This window comes from Bombina bombina, chromosome 3 (assembly GCF_027579735.1).
Source record: "Bombina bombina isolate aBomBom1 chromosome 3, aBomBom1.pri, whole genome shotgun sequence".
Classification (NCBI taxonomy): Eukaryota; Metazoa; Chordata; class Amphibia; order Anura; family Bombinatoridae; genus Bombina; species Bombina bombina.
The window spans coordinates 1,001,601,065-1,001,621,624 of record NC_069501.1 but is presented as its reverse complement, the minus strand read 5'-3'; the positions used below and the strand labels follow the sequence as shown (position 1 = coordinate 1,001,621,624).

At 42.0% G+C, this 20,560-nt stretch overlaps 1 protein-coding gene across 1 annotated transcript in view; it reads left to right on the top strand.

Annotated features, from left to right (window-relative positions):
- Positions 1-20,560, top strand: part of LOC128654307 (retinol dehydrogenase 7) — a 138,465-nt gene that overhangs the window by 14,238 nt on the left and 103,667 nt on the right. Inside the window, exons 3-4 of the mRNA XM_053708169.1 lie at positions 5,253-5,586; positions 7,375-7,633. Of these exons, the coding sequence (XP_053564144.1) occupies positions 5,277-5,586; positions 7,375-7,633 (569 nt within the window). The 5' untranslated portion in view covers positions 5,253-5,276. The remainder of the gene's footprint in view (positions 1-5,252; positions 5,587-7,374; positions 7,634-20,560) is intronic.

The following is a 20,560-nucleotide window of genomic DNA, read 5'->3' as shown; positions in this document are numbered from 1 at the left end:
AATAGCTAAAATAGTTAAAATAATTACAAAATTACCTGTAAAATAAATCCTAACCTAAGTTACAATTAAACCTAACACTACACTATCAATAAATTAATTAAATAAAATACCTACAATTACCTACAATTTAACCTAACACTACACTATCAATACATTAATTAAATACAATATCTACAAATAAATACAATGAAATAAACTAACTAAAGTACAAAAAATAAAAAAGAACTAAGTTACAAAAAATAAAAAAATATTTACAAACATCAGAAAAATATTACAACAATTTTAAACTAATTACACCTACTCTAAGCCCCCTAATAAAATAACAAAGACCCCCAAAATAATAAAATGCCCTACCCTATTCTAAATTACTAAAGTTCAAAGCTCTTTTACCTTACCAGCCCTGAACAGGGCCCTTTGCGGGGCATGCCCCAAAGAATTCAGCTCTTTTGCCTGTAAAAAAAACACATACAATACCCCCCCCCCAACATTACAACCCACCACCCACATACCCCTAATCTAACCCAAACCCCCCTTAAATAAACCTAACACTAAGCCCCTGAAGATCTTCCTACCTTATCTTCACCATACCAGGTTCACCGATCGATCCAGAAAAGCTCCTCCGATGTCCTGATCCAAGCCCAAGCAGGGGGCTGAAGATGTCCATGATCCGGCTGAAGTCATCATCCAAGCGGGAGCTGAAGAGGTCCATGATCCAGCTGAAGTCATCATCCAAGTGGGAGCTGAAGAGGTCCATGATCCGGCTGAAGTCTTCTATCAACGGCATCTTCAATCTTCTTTCTTCCGGATCCATCTTGCAGACCTCCGACACGGAATATCCTGCTGGCCCGACGGACTACCGACGAATGAAGGCTCCTTTAAGGGACGTCATCCAAGATGGTGTCCCTCGAATTCCGATTCGCTGATAGGATTCTATCAGCCAATCGGAATTAAGGTAGGAAAATTCTGATTGGCTGATGGAATCAGCCAATCAGAATCAAGTTCAATCCGATTGGCTCATCCGATCAGCCAATCAGATTGAGCTCGCATTCTATTGGCTGTTCCGATCAGCCAATAGAATGCGAGCTCAATCTGATTGGCTGATCGTATCGGCCAATCGGATTGAACTTGATTCTGATTGGCTGATTACATCAGCCAATCAGAATTTTCCTACCTTAATTCCGATTGGCTGATAGAATCCTATCAGCCAATCGGAATTCGAGGGACGCCATCTTGGATGACGTCCCTTAAAGGAGCCTTCATTCATCAGTAGTCCGTCGGGCCAGCAGGATGTTCCGCGTCGGAGGTCTGCAAGATGGATCCAGAAGAAAGAAGATTGAAGATGCCATTGATAGAAGACTTCAGCCGGATCATGGACCTCTTCAGCTCCCGCTTGGATGATGACTTCAGCCGGATCATGGACCTCTTCAGCTCCCGCTTGGATGATGACTTCAGCCGGATCATGGACCTCTTCAGCTCCCGCTTGGATGATGACTTCAGCCGGATCATGGACATCTTCAGCCCCCTGCTTGGGCTTGGATCAGGACATTGGAGGAGCTCTTCTGGATCGATCGGTGAACCTGGTATGGTGAAGATAAGGTAGGAAGATCTTCAGGGGCTTAGTGTTAGGTTTATTTAAGGGGGGTTTGGGTTAGATTAGGGGTATGTGGGTGGTGGGTTGTAATGTTGGGGGGGGGTATTGTATGTGTTTTTTTTACAGGCAAAAGAGCTGAATTCTTTGGGGCATGCCCCGCAAAGGGCCCTGTTCAGGGCTGGTAAGGTAAAAGAGCTTTGAGCTTTAGTAATTTAGAATAGGGTAGGGCATTTTATTATTTTGGGGGTCTTTGTTATTTTATTAGGGGGCTTAGAGTAGGTGTAATTAGTTTAAAATTGTTGTAATATTTTTCTGATGTTTGTAAATATTTTTTTATTTTTTGTAACTTAGTTCTTTTTTATTTTTTGTACTTTAGTTAGTTTATTTCATTGTATTTATTTGTAGATATTGTATTTAATTAATGTATTGATAGTGTAGTGTTAGGTTTAATTGTAGGTAATTGTAGGTATTTTATTTAATTAATTTATTGATAGTGTAGTGTTTGGTTTAATTGTAACTTAGGTTAGGATTTATTTTACAGGTAATTTTGTAATTATTTTAACTATTTTAGCTATTAAATAGTTCTTAACTATTTAATAGCTATTGTACCTGGTTAAAATAAATACAAAGTTACCTGTAAAATAAATATAAATCCTAAAATAGCTATAATATAATTATAATTTATATTGTAGCTATATTAGGATTTATTTTACAGGTAAGTATTTAGCTTTAAATAGGAATAATTTATTTAATAAGAGTTAATTAATTTCGTTAGATTTAAATTATATTTAACTTAGGGGGGTGTTAGTGTTAGGGTTAGACTTAGCTTTAGGGGTTAATACATTTATTAGAATAGCGGTGAGCTCCAGTCGGCAGATTAGGGGTTAATGTTTGAAGTTAGGTGTCGGCGATGTTAGGGAGGGCAGATTAGGGGTTAATACTATTTATTATAGGGTTATTGAGGCGGGAGTGAGGCGGATTAGGGGTTAATAACTTTATTATAGTAGCGGTGCGGTCCGCTCGGCAGATTAGGGGTTAATAAGTGTAGGCAGGTGAAGGCGACGTTGAGGGGGGCAGATTAGGGGTTAATAAATATAATATAGGGGTCGGCGGTGTTAGGGGCAGCAGATTAGGGGTACATAAGTATAACGTAGGTGGCGGTCGGCAGATTAGGTGTTAATTATTGTAGGTAGCTGGCGGCGACGTTGTGGGGGGCAGGTTAGGGGTTAATAAATATAATATAGGGGTCGGCGGTGTTAGGGGCAGCAGATTAGGGGTACATAAGTATAACGTAGGTGACGGTCGACAGATTAGGGGTTAAAAAAATGTAATCGAGTGGCGGCGAGGTGGGGGGATCTCAGTTTAGGGGTACATAGGTAGTTTATGGGTGTTAGTGTACTTTAGAGCACAGTAGTTAAGAGCTTTATAAACCGGCGTTAGCCCAGAAAGCTCTTAACTACTGACTTTTTTCTGCGGTTGGAGTTTTGTCGTTAGATTTCTAACGCTCACTTCAGACACGACTCTAAATACCGGAGTTAGAAAGATCCCATTGAAAAGATAGGATACGCAATTGACGTAAGGGGATCTGCAGTATGGAAAAGTCACGGCTGAAAAGTGAGCGTTAGACCCTTTCCTGACTGACTCCAAATACTGGCGGTAGCCTAAAACCAGCGTTAGGAGCCTCTAACGCTGGTTTTCACGGCTACTGCCAAACTCCAAATCTAGGCCATAGTGAGGAAATGGAAGACCACAGGCACAGTTCTTGTTAAGGCCAGAAGTGGCAGGCCAAGTAACATATTAGAGAGGCAAAGGCAAAGGATGGTGAGAACGGTCAAAAACAGCCCACAGACCACCTCCAAAGACCTACAACATCATCTTGCTGCAGATGGTGTCACTGTGCATCGTTCAACAATTTAGCACACTTTGCACAATGAGTAGCTGTATGGAAAAGTGATGTGGAAGAAGCCTTTTCTGCACACACACCACAAACAGAGTCTCTTGAGGTATGCAAATGCACATTTGGACAAGCCAGCTTCATTTTGGAAGAAGGTGCTGTGGACTGATGAAACAAAGATTGAGTTATTTGGTCATAACAAGGGGCGTTATGCATGGCAGCAAAAGAAGACAGCGTTCCAAGACAAACACTTGCTACCCACAGTAAAATTTGGTGGATGTTCTATCATGCTGTGGGGCTGTGTGGCCAGTGCCAGCACTGGGAATCTTGTTAAAGTTGAGGGTTGTATGGATTCCAATCAATATCAGCAGATACTTGAGAATAATGTTGAGGAATCAGTCACAAAGTTGAAGTTACGCCGGGGCTGGATATTTCAACAAGACAACAACCCAAAACACTGCTCAAAATCTACTCTGGCATTTATGCAGAGGAACAAGTACAATGTTCTGGAATGGCCATCCCAGTCCCCAGACCTGAATATCATTGAAAATCTGTGATTTGAACCGGGCTGTCCATGCTCTGCAACCATTAAACCAAACTGAACTGGAAATGTTTTTCAGGGAGGAATGGTCCAAAATACCTTCATCCAGAATCCAGACACTCATTACAGGCTATAGGAAGCATCTAGATGCTGTTATTTCTGCTAAAGGAGGCTCTACTAAATATTGATGCAATATTTCTGTTGGTTTGCCCAAATGTATGCACCTGTCTAATTTTGTTTTGATGCATATTGCACATTTTCTGTTAATCCAATAAACCTCATTTCACTACTGAAATATTACTGTGTCCTTCAGTTATTTGATAGATCAAAATTAAATTGCTGGTCCAAACACCCAATTATTTATAAATGAAAATCATGGAAATTGTCAGGGGTGCTTAAACTTTTGCATACAACTGTATATATATATATATATCTATGCATGTATGTATGTGTGTATGTATACAGATGTATTTATGTATGTTTATGTATATATGTATTTACAGACATATATACATATATAAACAGATACATACATACATATGTACACATATATAGACATATATAGAAGTGCATTAGAGCCCTTGCAGTTAAGTAGCTGAAAAAACGAAAAATCATAGTTATGCAATATTCAAACTTAATAAAGAGTAATACTGTGTATTTACTGTCAATATATATATATATATATATATATATATATATATATATATATATATATATATATATATATATATATTTGTATTTAAGAATAAATAGAACATATTCTGCTACATCTAAAGACCGCTGCTCCATAATTTGTCCACCTGCTCTGAGGCTGCAGACAAAAATCAACCAGATCGAATACGATCGGGTTGATTGACACCTCCTGCTAGCAGCCAATCTGCAGAAGGCGGCAGAAGAACTGCTGGTGCAATGATAAATGCCTACAGCGCATGCTGTCGGCATTTATCGATGTGCGGGGGACATGATACTCTACATCGTATCATGTCCGCTCGCACTGTGATAAATCTACCCCCATGAGTAGTCATGAAGTAAGTTCCATTATATCCATTTTAACATGAAACATATATAAAATGTGATTATTAATTAGTGTTTTCTGCCTAATCAACTTTATAGAGTAGGGTTTCAAAGTTTTCTGCAGCAATAAAATTATTTTATACCATTAAGCTATGCATGCAGCGATATGGTAAACATCTGTTTAAAAAATGTCTTTCTTCTCTACATTACAGATACTAGACGCTGACAGCACCACCATGTGGCTTCTTTTGCTGGTGGTTTTGACACTGCTCCTGTACAGATGGTACAGACAAAGTCAGATACTAGAGAATCTCTCAGATAAATATGTGCTGATCACAGGATGTGACTCTGGCTTTGGGAACTTAGCAGCGAAACAGCTGGATCGCCGTGGTCTAAAGGTGCTGGCTGCTTGTCTGACTGAGAAAGGTGCTGAGGAGCTGAAGAAGGAGACGTCCAGCAGACTGCAGACAGTGATCCTGGATGTTACTGACAGTCAGAGAGTAAAGTCTGTTGCTAAGTGGGTAGCTGAAATTGTTGGAGATAAAGGTACAAACAAATCCTAAAATTATTCAAATCAGAAAATATATAACATAGTAGGTGTTTGTTTGAAAAATACCTTCTTATGGATTAATGTGGTGTAATTGCTGTATTAAATAATCAGATACTTTGTATTATTATTGTGAGCCCTCAAAACCGTTTTCCAATCAGTTTTTGCACAAGATTTCGATAACATTTTTCATGATCTTTACTCTGTGGAAAATCCATTTTCATGGGGATCATTACATGGTACTCTAGCTTTTTAATCTTTTTTTTGGCATCTAATTTTACACATGCTCAGTTGACTCAACAAACATTCAGCTAGATTACAAGTTTTGAGCGCTATAGGGATTTTAACGACCGCCACAAAAGCAGTATTATTTCACCTCCCTATAGCGCTGCTATTACAAGTTTAAAAAAAGCAGGCTTTTGCGGGCGATATGGTGGCGTTGAGCTCCATACCGCACCGAAATCAAGTGCTGCTTTGATGTGCTTGTGCATGATTTCCCCATAGACATCAATGGGGAGAGCCGGCAAAAAAAAGCCTAACACCTGCGATCGCGGAATGAAAATCTCCGTAACAAAGCCCCATTGATGTCTATAGGGAAATAAAAAGTTACGTTTAAACCTAACACCCTAACATAAACCCCATGTCTAAACACCCCTAATCTGCCGCCCCCAACATTGCCACCACCTACATACAGTTATTAACCCCTAATCTGCCACTCCCGATGTCGCTGTCACTATACTAAAGTTATTAACCCCTAAACCTCTGGCCTCCCACATCACTACCACTAAATAAATCCATTAACCCCTAAACCTAACACTAACCCTAACATAACCCTAACCCTAACAACCTAACTTTAACATAATTAAAATAAAGCTAAATTAAAGTTACAGTTATTAATTAAATAATACCTATTTAAAACTAAATACTTACTTACCTGTAAAATAAAACCTAAGCTAGCTACAATATAACTAATAGTTATATTGTAGCTAGCTTAGGTTTTATTTTTATTTCACAGGTAAGTTAGTATTTATTTTAACTAGGTAGACTAGTAAGTAAATAGTTATTAACTATTTAATAACTACCTAGTTAAAATAAATACAAAATTACCTGTGAAATAAAACCTAACCTGCCTTACACTAACACCTAACATTACAAAAAAAACTAAACACTAAAATTACTAAAAAATAAAAATAACTAAATTACTTTAAAAAAAAACACTAAATCACAAAAAATAAGAAACAAATTATCAACAATAAAAAAGAATTACACCTAATCTAATAGCCCTATCAAAATAAAAAATCCCCACCAAAATAAAAAAAAAACTAGCCTACAATAAACTACCAATGGCCCTTAAAAGGGCCTTTTGCGGGGCATTGCCCCAAAGAAATCAGCTCTTTTACCTGTAAAAAAAATACAAACACCCCCAACAGTAAAACCCACCACCCAACCAACCAACCCCCCAAATAAACACACACATGCATGCATGCACACAAACATTCACACACAAACAAATGCATGCATACAGAAACACACACAAACATGCACACACACACATGCCTGCATGCACACAAACATTCACACACACAAACAAATGCATGCACACACACAAACACACACATCCATGCACGCACAAAAACATGCAAACACACAAACACAGAAATGAATGCACACATACAAACATGCATACCCACAAAACACTCACTCACCCACATATATATGTATGTAAAGAATTTCTAATGAAATATATGTGAAACTTTTAATTAAATTGTGTGTTTACTCTTTTTAAGGGCTCTGGGGTCTGTTGAACAATGCAGGAACTGGGATGCCAGGTGCACCTAATGAGTGGTGGAAAAAAGACGATTTTACCAGAGTGTTGAATGTTAACCTGCTGGGACCAGTGGATGTGACCCTTAATATTCTGCCCCTAATCAGAAAAGCTCAAGGACGTATTGTCAACGTATCCAGCATTGTAGGAAGGGTGACAATCTGCGGGGGAGGATACTGCATCTCTAAGTACGGAGTTGAGGCGTTTTCAGACAGTCTAAGGTAACAGATGGAAATTATTCTAAGGTACACAAGTACAGGAAGGGAACATGGGAGGGAATTGGCCTTATAAATTGCAGGTGTGAATGAAGGTTGACACAGAGCTATATATCAAGAACATGAGGGTGTTGCTAGTGGAATCATAATTTCCTAACTTTTATTTTTACTTTTTCCAATGTACTTTACTCTTTCGCCTGGGTAGATCACAGGGTTTCTACAAACACACTGCCTAGGGAATAATTTTCTTTTTAATGACACAATGAGTCCACGGATCATCTGTTAAATAGCTTTTCCCTTCCCTCCCACTCCAGTCATTCTCTTTGCCTATGTTAAGTGCAAGGAGGTGGTAAATTAGGTGTTAGAAAAAGATTCTTCATTCAAGAGTTTATTATTTTTAAAGTAGTACAAGATTGTGCTGCTTTGTCCTAGGGTGTAGCCGTAGTCCATATCAGTCTCTTCAATAGAGCAGTGGTAGCTTTAAAGCAATGGGAACTTGTGGGACATAATTCTCACTGCGCCTCCCATACATTGATGCTACCCTAATCCTGATAGCCTAAGTAAGATTATTCAGGCTTTATCTTTCTCCACAGGGCTATGTGAGGGAGAGGACCTCTCAAACCTGCTGAGCTGCCCTGTTGTAGGGCAGATTTTAAAGGTAAGTGCTGACTTTTTATTCTGGGTCGGGGAAATAAGATCTCAGAGGAAGTGGAGCACTTTATTTAATTGGGATATAACTCCTATATATAAAAGGAGGGAATTAATTGACAGCATGTTATTAGCAGGCACTGGGGCTGAGGAGATCGGTGGCTTTATCTCTGGGGGCTTTTTATTGGGCTGAGGGTAATGGACTCAGTGGAAGATTCTTTGGTCACATATATTTGGACTCAGCTGCAATCTACAATGCGGTAGACACATTTGCCCCCAGGTTTGCTTAAGGTTCAGTTAGCTCCCGGTGGCGTAGTTTTTTAAACAATAATAATGGCGACCGGGAGCTTGATGTTGTAACGCCCACGATGGGCGGAGCTACGGGTGGCGCCAATTTGGACTGTGCACTCTTCTCTCTAATTCCAATTTTGGAAACGGAAGGACTGCTTAGCACAGTAATTAGTGTTTACAGAGAAGTGGGTCCGGACAGCGATACAGCTGCGTTCCGGACCTTATTTGTAATCATATTGCACACAGTTATGAGAGCGTATGAAAGAGTCTCTGCTGAACACAATTTTTTATGTTTCCATATAAGTGGGACCGGACAACGCTATTGCTACGTTCCGGATCTTTTTTGATCAGTTTAAATGCAGTACCGTTTTTTATTAGAAATCTGCGATTCGTTTCGGATCGATTCGGAAATTCGGCCGAATTCGTAAAATTCGGCATTTGGATCGATTCGAATTTCCGAATTAAAATAGTGCTGAATCTACCGAATAAATCCGAATTAGTTCGGATTTATTCGGATTTATTCGGTAGATTCGGATAGCCATGAATTACACTAGTTTTGTACAGTATATTAGGTTATATTACTCTACTATGGGTTACACCTAATATACAGTACATATACTAGTCTAATACACAGCACATCCCACCTAACACTTACCGAAATTCCGAATTTCCGAATCGAACCGAATTATCTCGTATCCGAATAAATCCGAAACGAATCCGAACCGAATTGATTCAAATTTTTCTGAATTCGAATCGATCCAAACCGAAATTTGAAAAAATCCGAATCGATCAGAACCAAACTGAAACAAATTTTTTTGCCATGCACATGTCTATTTTTTATGTTAAATTTTCCTTCTGCACACAAAAACAAGGAGTTGGCTTGAAATAAAGTTTGGGTATAAGAAGGGCAGATGGGCACCTCAGCAATGTTTAGCTGAGGAGTAGATAGGTTCTGCAGTAATTGTGTACTATTTTAGTTTCTTTCTGCACACAAAAATAAAAAGTTACTGTCATGAAACAATCATGTGGAGTAGTTGAGGCCTGGATTGGCTGCTCAGCAAAGGTGGTATTGTCTCAGCCTGGAAGGGGTTAAGGTGAACTGTTATTTCTTTGTGTGGAATCTGTATTCAGAGAAGCTGTGGGCTGAGACCCCTTTCCCCTCCTTAGCCTAATGCTGTTTGTGTAACTGATGTGTAGGAATGCAGTACACTCCTCCCCTTGATGACTGAGTGGGGGCTAAGACTTGTTTGTAATTGGTTGAACTTGGTGTAAATCATAACCAGGGCATTGTCTTTGACAAGACAAAGAGAATTTGATTCAAGTAGGCAAGAGACAGACTTTTTAAGCAGAACTGCCCTGAGGACTCAAGCGACTAACATCTAGAATGGCAGCTCTCCACATATCTAAAGGAACTTGGCAATAAGTTAGATATTGTGAGTAATTCTTTTCATGTCCCATTTTGTTTCTAAAGAACTGTAGCTTTGCATTTGTATGTTATTTTGAATGGCTTTATAATTTTGAACTGTGTAACCTGTATTGATATTTTTGTTATTAAACGCATAGAAAATCTCATTCTGTCTTTGGGCTCTAATATCCAAATTCACACTCCTGTTGAGACAAAGTTAAAGGCACGTACCTAATTGTTAAATAGTGTGAGTTTTAGGGGTTCCCCAAAATTCCCCTTTAATTTAAAAGTTTTGGTGGTGGCAGCAGGGAAATTGTTAATTAGAGCAGTGTGGACAAGATCTGGGGGCTAATGTGGTGTCTCTTTTAAGGTCCTTTTGCAGAGTTGCAAGGGAAAGGGAACCAGGCCTGTGTGCCATTAACCCCTTCATGCCCACACCCCTCTATTGTGAAGTTGAGAAGGTTTGATTCATCACAAACTGGCGGCAGCGGTGGGATTGTTAATTAGAGCAGTGTGGACAAGATCTTGGGGTTAATGTGGTGTCTCTTTTGAGGTCCTTTTGCAGAGTTGCAAGGATAAGGGAACCAGAGCTGTGTGCCATTAACCCCTTCATGCCCACACCCCTCTATTGTGACGCTGAGAATGGTTGATTCATCACAAACTGGCTGGCAGCGGTCGGGATATTTAGAGTTTTTTAGTGCTATTTGTATAGTACTAAAATAAATTACATGTTTTTGTGTAATTTCCCAAAGACAGAACTCAGTGCCTAGTTAGAGAGATATACATGCAAAGAAGCAGTTCATTTTTCCTCCCTCTTGTTGTTTGTTGCTGTGCTCAGTATGGAAGAATATAGGAGAATGCCTGAATGGTCTCTGGAGTTTCTTTGCAAGAAGAGAGGAATTACTATTCTTGGCAAAGGGAAAGAACAGCTGATACTGAGATTGCTGGAGGCAGAGGGCCTCACAACAGAGTTTGAAACATTCACAGAAAGGGTTACTGTGGAAGCTGTAACTCAAGACCTGGTACCCAACACTGTTGATCCTCCTGTAGCCCAAGGACTGTTACCTGGTGCTGTTAACCCTGTAAGTGTCATGGAGTCTGAGCTACAGACAGCACTCAAATACTTGGGGGATGTTGAACCCAAACTAAGAATGGAACTGATCCTCCAGTATCAAGAGAGAAAAAGAGAGAGATAGGTTGCTGAGAGAAAAAGAGAGAGAGAGAGGCTGCTGAGAGAAAAAGAGAGAGAGGCAGCTGAGAGAAAAAGAGAGAGAGAAGCTGCTGAGAGAAAAAAAGAGCACGAAAAAGCTATAAGGGATACCCAGCGGAGACATGCGCTAGAGGTTTTTGACTTTACCATAACCAAGGCACCTCTCCTGTACCCAGAATTTTTGCAATATATTTGCCAGACAGTGAGCCCGTTGGCCATAAGAGTGCTCCTGGGAATGGAACCTGATTCAGCAGCAGGGGCTACAGACAGCACTAACAACGAAGCCCCAGTAGCCAAGTGTTCCACTGTGCAAGCTAGATCACCTCCCTGGAGGGAGGGAATGTGCCTGCAACTGACAACCGATTCTACAGAAGTACTTTCCCCTGGAACATCTCCCATTAAGGGGGCAGAAGTTGCATTGGGCAAGGGGGATACCCGCCCATGCATTTGGTGCCATGAGTTTGGGCACCTGAGTTTTGCCTGCCCCACCAAGGAGAAACCTCCACCTGCAGTCTGGAGTGAGAATACAGCAGGGAAACCTGCAGCAGCTTTGTTTGTGGGTGGGTCAGCAGGTAATCTGCAGAGCATCACAGAGGGAGACTGTGTGACCATGAGACTTCAGGACACTGGGGCTGGATATTGCTTGGTGCATCCTGAAGTGGCAGAGGATATTATCCCAGGAGAGACTGTGGAGAATGAAGAAATTTGCGGGGAGTGCTCTGCGGCATGTGTACCCATGGATTGGGGTGTGGGAAAAGGTTTGCAGGAGGGGGGGATTTCTGCGGATATCCCTGTTGTTTTGCTGGGGGATGATGTGGGCCGGATGCTTTGTCAGTACGCCCTAGAAGACAACACCTGCAACCTGGAAGAGCCAGTAGAGGGCCCTGCACCAACTAAGGTACTGTGTGAAACTTTGAGAGACCCAGAGGAGAGGCTGGGGATGGACACATCGCTAGCTGCATCAGAGCTGGAGGTTTCCAACCAAAGGATAAAGGATGATTCCCTTGAACATGATTGCTGGGAGGGGGGCTGAGGGTTAATGCAGCTCTGCCTTTGTGTACACCAGTAATGTCTTGTTCTGATGAAGAGGGATGTATTGAAAATGTTTGTGACAATGTAACTTCTATTGAACCTGGGAGCTGGGAGGGAGAGCCTAGGGAGGGATGTATTGAAAATGTTTGTAACAATGTTGCTGCTATTGAACTTGGGTGCTGGGAGGGAGAGCCTAGGGTTAATGATGATTTATCTGAACCTGTACCAGTACTGTATTGTGCCAGTGAAAAGGGTTATACTGCCATTGATTGGGACAATGGGATGCCTGATGCAGTGTGTGGGAATGTGAGAGAGCAGCAGGGCTGGGCAGAAGGGCAGACTAAGTGTGTATACCCTTCTGTGCTAGAACCAGCATTGCATATGCAAGGAGGAGTGAATGGCATGGCTGGTGTAGGGGTCAGAGTACATCCTGTCCTGTTACAGAGGGTAAAACAGGATGGGACCCTGGGTGTGGCTGTGGACCTCCCCTACAGGAATGGCAGATGTGAAGAAGAGGGGGAGGGAGATGTAGCTGCAGTGACTAATGAACCTGCTACTCCAACAGAGCATACTGGGGTAGGTGTGAACAGTGGAGTATCTGGCCTAAGCATAGCAAGAATTGCTCTGAATTACCTGTAAAATAAATTGCATTCTATTGGCTGATCGGAACAGCAAATAGAATGCGAGTTCAATACGATTGGCTGATTGGATCAGCCAATCAGATTGAACTTCAATCTGATTGGCTGATTGCATCAGCCAATCAGATTTTTTTCTACCTTAATTCCGATTGGCTAATAGAATTCTATCAGCCAATCGGAATTGAAGGGACGCCATCTTGGATGACGTCCCTTAAAGGAACCTTCATTCGTCGGGAAGTTGTCGGTTGAAGAGGATGGCTCCGCGTTGGCTCCGTTGAAGATGGCTCCTCTCCGCTCCGGATGGATGAAGATTGAAGACCCTGCCTGGATGAACACTTCTACCGGATGGAGGACCTCTTCTTTGCCGCTTGGATGAAGACTTCTACCGGATCAAAGACCTCCTCTGCGCACCTTGGATGAAGAATTCATCTCGGCTGGGTGAAGACGACTCAAGGTAGGGAGATCTTCAGGGGGTTAGCGATAAGTTTTTTAAAGGGGGGTTTGGGTGGGTTAGAGTAGGGGTATGTGGGTGGTGGGTTGTAATGTTGGGGGGGGTATTGTATTTTTATTTCCAGGTAAAAGAGCTGATTACTTTGGGGCAATGGCTCGCAAAAAGCCCTTTTAAGGGCTGGTAAAAGAGCTGATTACTTTGTTAGTTTAGAATAGGGTAGGGAATTTTTTATTTTGGGGGGCTTTTTTATTTTATTAGGGGGCTTAGATTAGGTGTAATTAGTTTAAACTTCTTGTAATTCTTTTTTATTTTTTGTAATTTAGTGTTTTTTTTGTATTATAGAATAGTTTATTTTATTGTATTTTATTTTAGGTAATTGTAGGTAATTTATTTAATTAATTTATTGATAGTGTTAATAATTGTAGGTAGATGGCGGCGATGTTAGGGAGGGCAGATTCGGGGTTAATACTATTTATTCTAGTGTTTTCGAGGCGGGAGTGCGGCGGTTTAGGGGTTAATACATTTATTATAGTGGCGGCGAGGTCCGGTCGGCAGATTAGGGGTTAATATGTGTAGGTAAGGTGGCGGTGACGTTGGGGGGGCAGATTAGGGGTTAATAAATATAATATAGGGGTTGGCGATTTTAGGGACAGCAGATTAGGGATTCATAGGGATAATGTAGGTTGCGGCGGTGTACGGAGCGGCAGATTAGGGGTTAATAATATACAGCAGGTGTCAGCGATAGCGAAGGCGGCAGATTAGGGGTTAATAAGTGTAAGGTTAGGGGTGTTTAGACTTGGGGTTCATGTTTGGGTGTTAGGTGCAGACTTAGAGAGTGTTTCCCCATAGGAAACAATGGGGCTGCATTAGGAGCTGAACGCTGCTTTTTTGCAGATGTTAGGGTTTTATTCAGCTCAAACTGCCCCATTGTTTCCTATGGGGATATCGTGCACAAGCAAGTTTTTCCAGCTTACCGCTACCGTAAGCAACGCTGGTATTGAGAGTTGAAGGGAAGGTAAATTCTGCTCAACGCTACCTTTTCTGAGCGTAACGCAGCCCCTCAGACAACTCTAAATACCAGCGTTGTCTTAATGGTGCACTGGGAAAAAAGCAGTGTTAGCTACGCGGGTCTTTATCGACAAAACTCTAAATCTAGCCGAATGTTTCTTTGTTCTCTTGCTATCTTTATTTCAAAAGCAGGAGTTTAAAGCTTAGGAGCCAGCCCATTTTAGGTTCAGCACCCTGGATAGTGCTTGCTTATTGGTGGCTGCATTTAGCAAACCAATAAGCACACACAACCTAGGTTCTCAGCCAAAAATGGTACGCCTTTTAAGCTTTACATACCTTCTTTTTAAATAAAGATAGCAAGAGAACAAAGAAAAATTGATAATTGGAGTAAATTAAAAAGTGGCTTAAAATGACATGTTCTATCTGAATCATTAACCCCTTAGTGACCAGACCATTTTTCAATGTTCTTACCGTTAAGGACCAGGGCTATTTTTACAATTCTGCAGTGTTGTGTTTAGCTGCAATTTTCCTATTACTCATTTACTGTACCCACACATATTATATACAGTTTTTCTCGCCATTAAAGGAACACTGCACCCAAATTTTATCTTTCATGATTCAGATAGGGAATGCAATTTTAAGCAACTTTCTAATTTACTCCTATTATCATTTTTTTCTTCATTCTCTTGCTATCTTTATTTGAAAAGCACCATCTGTGTTGTCCTTGCTGATTGGTGCATAAATGCTGTCCAGGGTCTGAACCAAATTTGGCTGGCTACTTAACTTAGATGCCTTCTTTTTCAAATAAATGGCTAGATTACGAGTTTTTCGTTATGAGTGAAAAAGCAGCATTATGGGTTATAACGCTGCTTTTTTACTACCGCTGCTATTACGAGTCTTGTCAAAAAAGTTGTACCACACACTTTTTTGGCCGCAACGCAAATTAACTTACGCAATTTGTGCAAAGTCTTTTTTCAATGGTACTTCCATAGCGCCGATATTACAATCTTTTTCTGGGAAGCCAAAAAGTGAGCGGTACAGCCTATACCACAAAGCTGTAGCATAAAACTCATAACTAAAGTGCTAAAATGTACACTAACACCCATAAACTACCTATTAACCCCTAAACCAAGGCCCTCCCGCATCACAAACAATAAAATAAAAATTATTAACCCCTAATCTGCCACTCCTGACATCGCCGCCACTATAATAAACATATTAACCCCTAAACCGCCTCACTCCCGCATCACAAACACTAGTTAAATATTATTAACCCCTAATCTGCTGCCCCTAACATTGCCACCACCTACCTACATTTATTAACCCCTAATATGCCACTCCGGACATCGCCGCCACTATAATAAACATATTAACCCCTAAACCTAACCCTAAATCTAACCCTAACACCCCCTAACTTTAATATAATTTAAATAAATCTAAATAAAACATACTATTAATAACAAAATAATTCCTATTTAAAACTAGATACTTACCTGTAAAATAAACCCTAAGCTAGCTACAATATAACTAATAATTACATTGTAGCTAGCTTAGGTTTTATTTTTATTTCACAGGCAAGTTTGTATTTATTTTAACTAGGTAGACTAGTTAGTAAATAGTTATTAATACAAATTTACCTGTAAAATAAAACCTAACCTGAGTTACACTAACACCTAACCTTACACTACAATGAACTAAATTACAAAAAAAACCCAACACTTTTATTGTGAGAGAGAGAGAGAGAGAGAGAGAGAGAGAGAGAGAGAGAGCAAAAGACAAGGGAGAGAGAGCAAAAGAGAGGTGAGAGAGTGCAAAAGAGATTCGGAGAAAGAGCAAAAGAGGGGCAAGAGAGAACAAAAGAGAGGAGAGAGAGAGCAAAAGAGAGGAGAGAGAGAGCAAAAGAGAGGGGAAAGAGAGCAAAACAGGGGGAAAGAGAGCAAAAGAGAGGGGGAGAAAGAGCAAAAGAGGGGGGAGAGAGGGCAAAAGAGGGGGAGAGAGAGTAAAAGAGGGGGAGAGATAGCAAAAGAGGGGAGAGAGAGCAAAAGAAGGGGGGAGAGAGCAAAAGAGAGGAGAGAGAAAGAGCAAAAGAAAGGAGAGAGAGCAAAAGAGAGGGGAGAGGGAGCAAAACAGGGGAGAGAGAGAGCAAAAGAGAGGGGAGAGAGATCAAAAGAAAGGGGGAGAAAGCAAAAGAAAAGGAAGAGAGAGCAAAAGAGGGGGGGAGTGAGAACAAAATAGAGGGGGAGAGAGAAAAAGAGGGGGGAGATAGAGCAAAAGAGAGGGGTGAGAACAAAAGAGAGGGGAGAGAGAGCAAAAGAGAGGGGGGAGAGAGCAAAAGAGAGGGAAGAGAGAGCAAAAGAGAGGGGCGAGAATAAAGGAGAGGGGAGAGAGAGCAAAAGAGAGGGAAAAGAGAGCAAAACAGGGGGAAAGAGAGCAAAAGAGAGGGGAGAAAGAGCAAAATAGGGGGGAGAGAGAACAAAAGAGGGGGAGAGAGAGCAAAAGAGGGGGAGAGAGAGCAAAAGAGAGGAGAGAGAAAGAGCAAAAGAGAGGAGAGAGAGAGCAAAAGAGAGGGGAGAGAGACCAAAACAGGGGGGGGAGAGAGCAAAAGAGAGGAGAGAGATCAAAAGAAAGGGGGAGAGAGCAAAAGAAAAGGAAGAGAGAGCAAAAGAGAGGGGAGTGAGAGCAAAATAGAGGGGGAGAGAGAAAAAGAGGGGGAGAGAGAGCAAAAGAGAGGGGCGAGAACAAAAGAGAGGGGAGAGAGAGCAAAAGAGAGGGGGGAGAGAACAAAAGAAAGGGAAGAGAGAGCAAAAGAGAGGGGAGTGAGAGCAAAAGAGACACAGAAAGCAAAAGAGGGGGAGAGAGAGCAAAAGAAGGGGAGATAGAGCAAAAGAGGGGGGAGAAAGAAAAAAAGAGTGGGGAGAGCGAGCAAAAGAGAGGGTGGAGAGAGAGAGCAAAAGAGAGGGGGGAGAGAGAGCAAAAGAGAGGCAGAGAAAGAGAGCAAAAGAGAGGGGGGAGAAAGAGAGCAAAAGAGAGAGCAAAAGAGAGGGGAGAGAGAGCAAAAGAGAGGGGAGAGAGAGCAAAAGAGAGGAGGAGAGAGAGCAAAAGAGAGGGGGAGAAAGAGCAAAAGAGGGTGGTGAGAGCAAAAGAGGGGGAGAGAGAGAGCAAAAGAGGAGAGAGCACAAAATAGAGGGGAGAGAGAGCAAAAGAGAGGGGAGAGAGAGCAAAAGAGAGGGGGAAGAGAGCAAAAGAGAGGGAAGAGAGAGCAAATGAGTGGGGAGTAAGAGCAAAAGAGACGGGGGAGAGAGAACAAAAGAGAGGGGAGAGAGAGCAAAAGAGAGGGGAGAGAGAGGGAGCAAAAGAGAAAGGAGAGAGAGCAAAAGAGAGGGGGTAGAGAGAGAGAGAGAAAAAGAAAGGGGGGAGAGATGGGAGAAAGACAGCAAAAGAGAGGTGGGATAGAGAGAGTAAAAGAAAGGGGGGAGAGAGAGCGCAAAAGAGAGGGGGAGAGAGAGCAAAAAAGAGAAGGGTAGAGAGGTGGGATAGAGAGAGTAAAAGAAAGGGGGGAGAGAGAGAGCACGCAAAAGAGAGGGTTAGAGAGAGAGCAAAAAAGAGAGGGGGAGAGAGAGAGTGCAAAAGAGAGGGGGGAGAGCGCAAAAGAGAGGGGGGAGAGAGAGAAAGCAAAAGAGAAGGGGAGAGAGAGCAAGGGAGGGGGAGAGAGAGAGCAGAGAGGGGGAGAGAAAGCAAAAGAGAGGGGGAGAGAGAGCAAAAGAGGGGAGAGAGAGAAAGTGAGAGAGAGAGAGCAAAAGAGAGGGGGAGAAAGAGAGAGCAAAAGAGGAGGGGATAGTGCAAAATAGAGGGGGGAGAGAGAGAGCAAAATAAAGGGGGAAGAGAAAGTGCAAAAGAGAGTGGAAGAGAGAGGGTGCAAAACAGAGGGGGAGAGAAAGCAAGAGGGGGAGAGAGCAACAGAGGGGGGAGAGAGAGAGAGTGAAAGAGAGGGGGAGAGAGAGAACAAAAGAGAGGAGGGAGAGAGATCAACAGAGGGGGGAGAGAGAGAGACAAAGAGAGGGGGAGAGAGAGAGCAAAAGAGAGGGGGGAGAGAGAGCAAAAGAGAGGAGAGAGAGAGCAAAAGAGAGGGGGAGAAAGAGCAAAAGAGTGGGGAGAAAGAAAAAAAGAGAGGGGAGAGAGAGCAAAAGAGAGGGGGAGAAAGAGCAAAAGAGGGGGGAGACAGAGCAAAAGAGAGGAGCAAGAGAGCAAAAGAGAGGGGAGAGAGAGCAAAAGTATGGGGAGAGAGAGCAAAAGAGAGGGGAGTGAGCGCAAAAGAAAGGGGGTGAGAACAAAAGAGGGGGGAGACAGAGAGCAAAAGATGAGAGAGCGCAAAAGAGAGGGAGAGAGAGCAAAAGAGATTGAAGAGTGAGCAAAAGAGAGGGGGAAGAGAGAAAAAGAGATGGAAGAGAGAGAGCAAAAGAGTGGGGAGTAAGAGCAAAAGAGACGGGGGTGAGAGAGAGCAAAAGAGAGGGGAGAGAGAGCAAAAGAGAGGGGGGAGAGAGAGCAAAAGAGAGGGGGAGAGAGAGAGCAAAAGAGAGGGGAGAAAGACAGCAAAAGAGAGGTGGGATAGAGAGAGTAAAAGAAAGGGGGAGAGAGAGAGCAAAAGAGTGGAGGAGAGAGAGAGCAAAAAAGAGAGGGGGGAGAGAGAGAGCGTAAAAGAGAGGGGAGGGAGCGCAAAAGAGAGGGGGGAGAGAGAGATTGCAAAAGAGAGGGGGTAGAGAGAGCAAGGGAGGGGGGGAGAGAGAGAGAGAGAGAAAAAGAAAGGGGGAGAGAAAGCAAAAGAGAGGGGGAGAAAGAGAGAGCAAAAGAGGGGGGGAGAGTGCAAAAGAGAGGGGGGAGAGGGAGAGCAAAAGAAATGGGGAAGAGAAAGCGCAAAAGAGAGGGGTGTAGAGAGAGAGAGGGCAAAAGAGAGGGGGAGAGAAAGCAGGAGGGGGAGAGAGAGAGAGCAACAGAGGGGGGAGAGAGAGAGCGAAAGAGAGGGGGGAGAGAGAGCAACAGAGAGGGGGAGAGAGAGAGCAACAGAGGGGGGGAGAGAGAGAGCAAAAGAGAGGGGGAGAGAGAGAGCAAAAGAGAGGGGGAGAGAGAGCAAAAGAGAGGGGAGAGAGAGCAAAAGAGAGGGGAGAGAGAGCAAAAGAGAGGAGAGAGAGAGCAAAAGAGAGGGGAGAGAGAACAAGGGGTGGAACCACTGTATTGCAAAATATGGCCTGTGTAAACGGGCTTTAGGACTAGTATCTTAAAATTTACTATAATTTTTTTTATAAAATATGATGAAAAAAATTGAAAAAAACACACTTTTTCTAATTTTGACCCCCAAAATCTGTTACACATCTACAACCACCAAAAAACACCCATGCTAAATAGTTTCTAAATTTTGTCCTGAGTTTAGAAATACCCAATGTTTACATGTTCTTTGCTTTTTTTGCAAGTTATAGGGCAATAAGTACAAGTAGTACTTTGCTATTTCCAAACCATTCCCCCCCCCAAAAAAAATTAGCGATACTTACATTGTAACACTGATATTGGTCAGGAATCCCTGAATAACCCTTCACATTTATATATTTTTTTTAGTAGACAACTTAAAGTATTGATCTAGGCCCATTTTGGTATATTTCTTGACACCATATCACCGTCAAATAAATCGTTAACTTTTTCACAAACTTTAGGTTTCTCACTGAAATTCTTTACAAACAGCTTGTGCAATTATGGCACAAATGGTTGTAAATGCTTCTCTGGGATCCTCTTTCTTCAGAAATAGCAGACATATATGGCTTTGGCATTACTTTTTGGTAATTAGAAGGCCGCTAAATGCCACTGCGCACCACACTTGTATTATGCCCAGCAGTTAAGGGGTTAATTAGGTAGCTTGTAGGGTTAATTTTAGCTTTAGTGTAGAGATCAGCCTCCCACCTGACACATCCCACCCCCTGATCCCTTCCTGACCCCCCTCAAACAGCTCTCTTCCTTCCCCCACCTCACAATGGTCACCGCGATCTTAAAGGATTACTGTTTTTTACTTTTTTCGTTACTCAATAGTCCCATATTTTGTATAATTATCATCTATTAAAAGCTACTAACCTATATTTTGTATAAAACAAAGCTTACAAACCTTATATTTTAACTAAATATTACCCGGCCATGACGTCACCTTTCCCAGCCCATCGTTTTCGGCATAGTGTGTATATGAAATGATTGACCAATAACATTTCGCTCC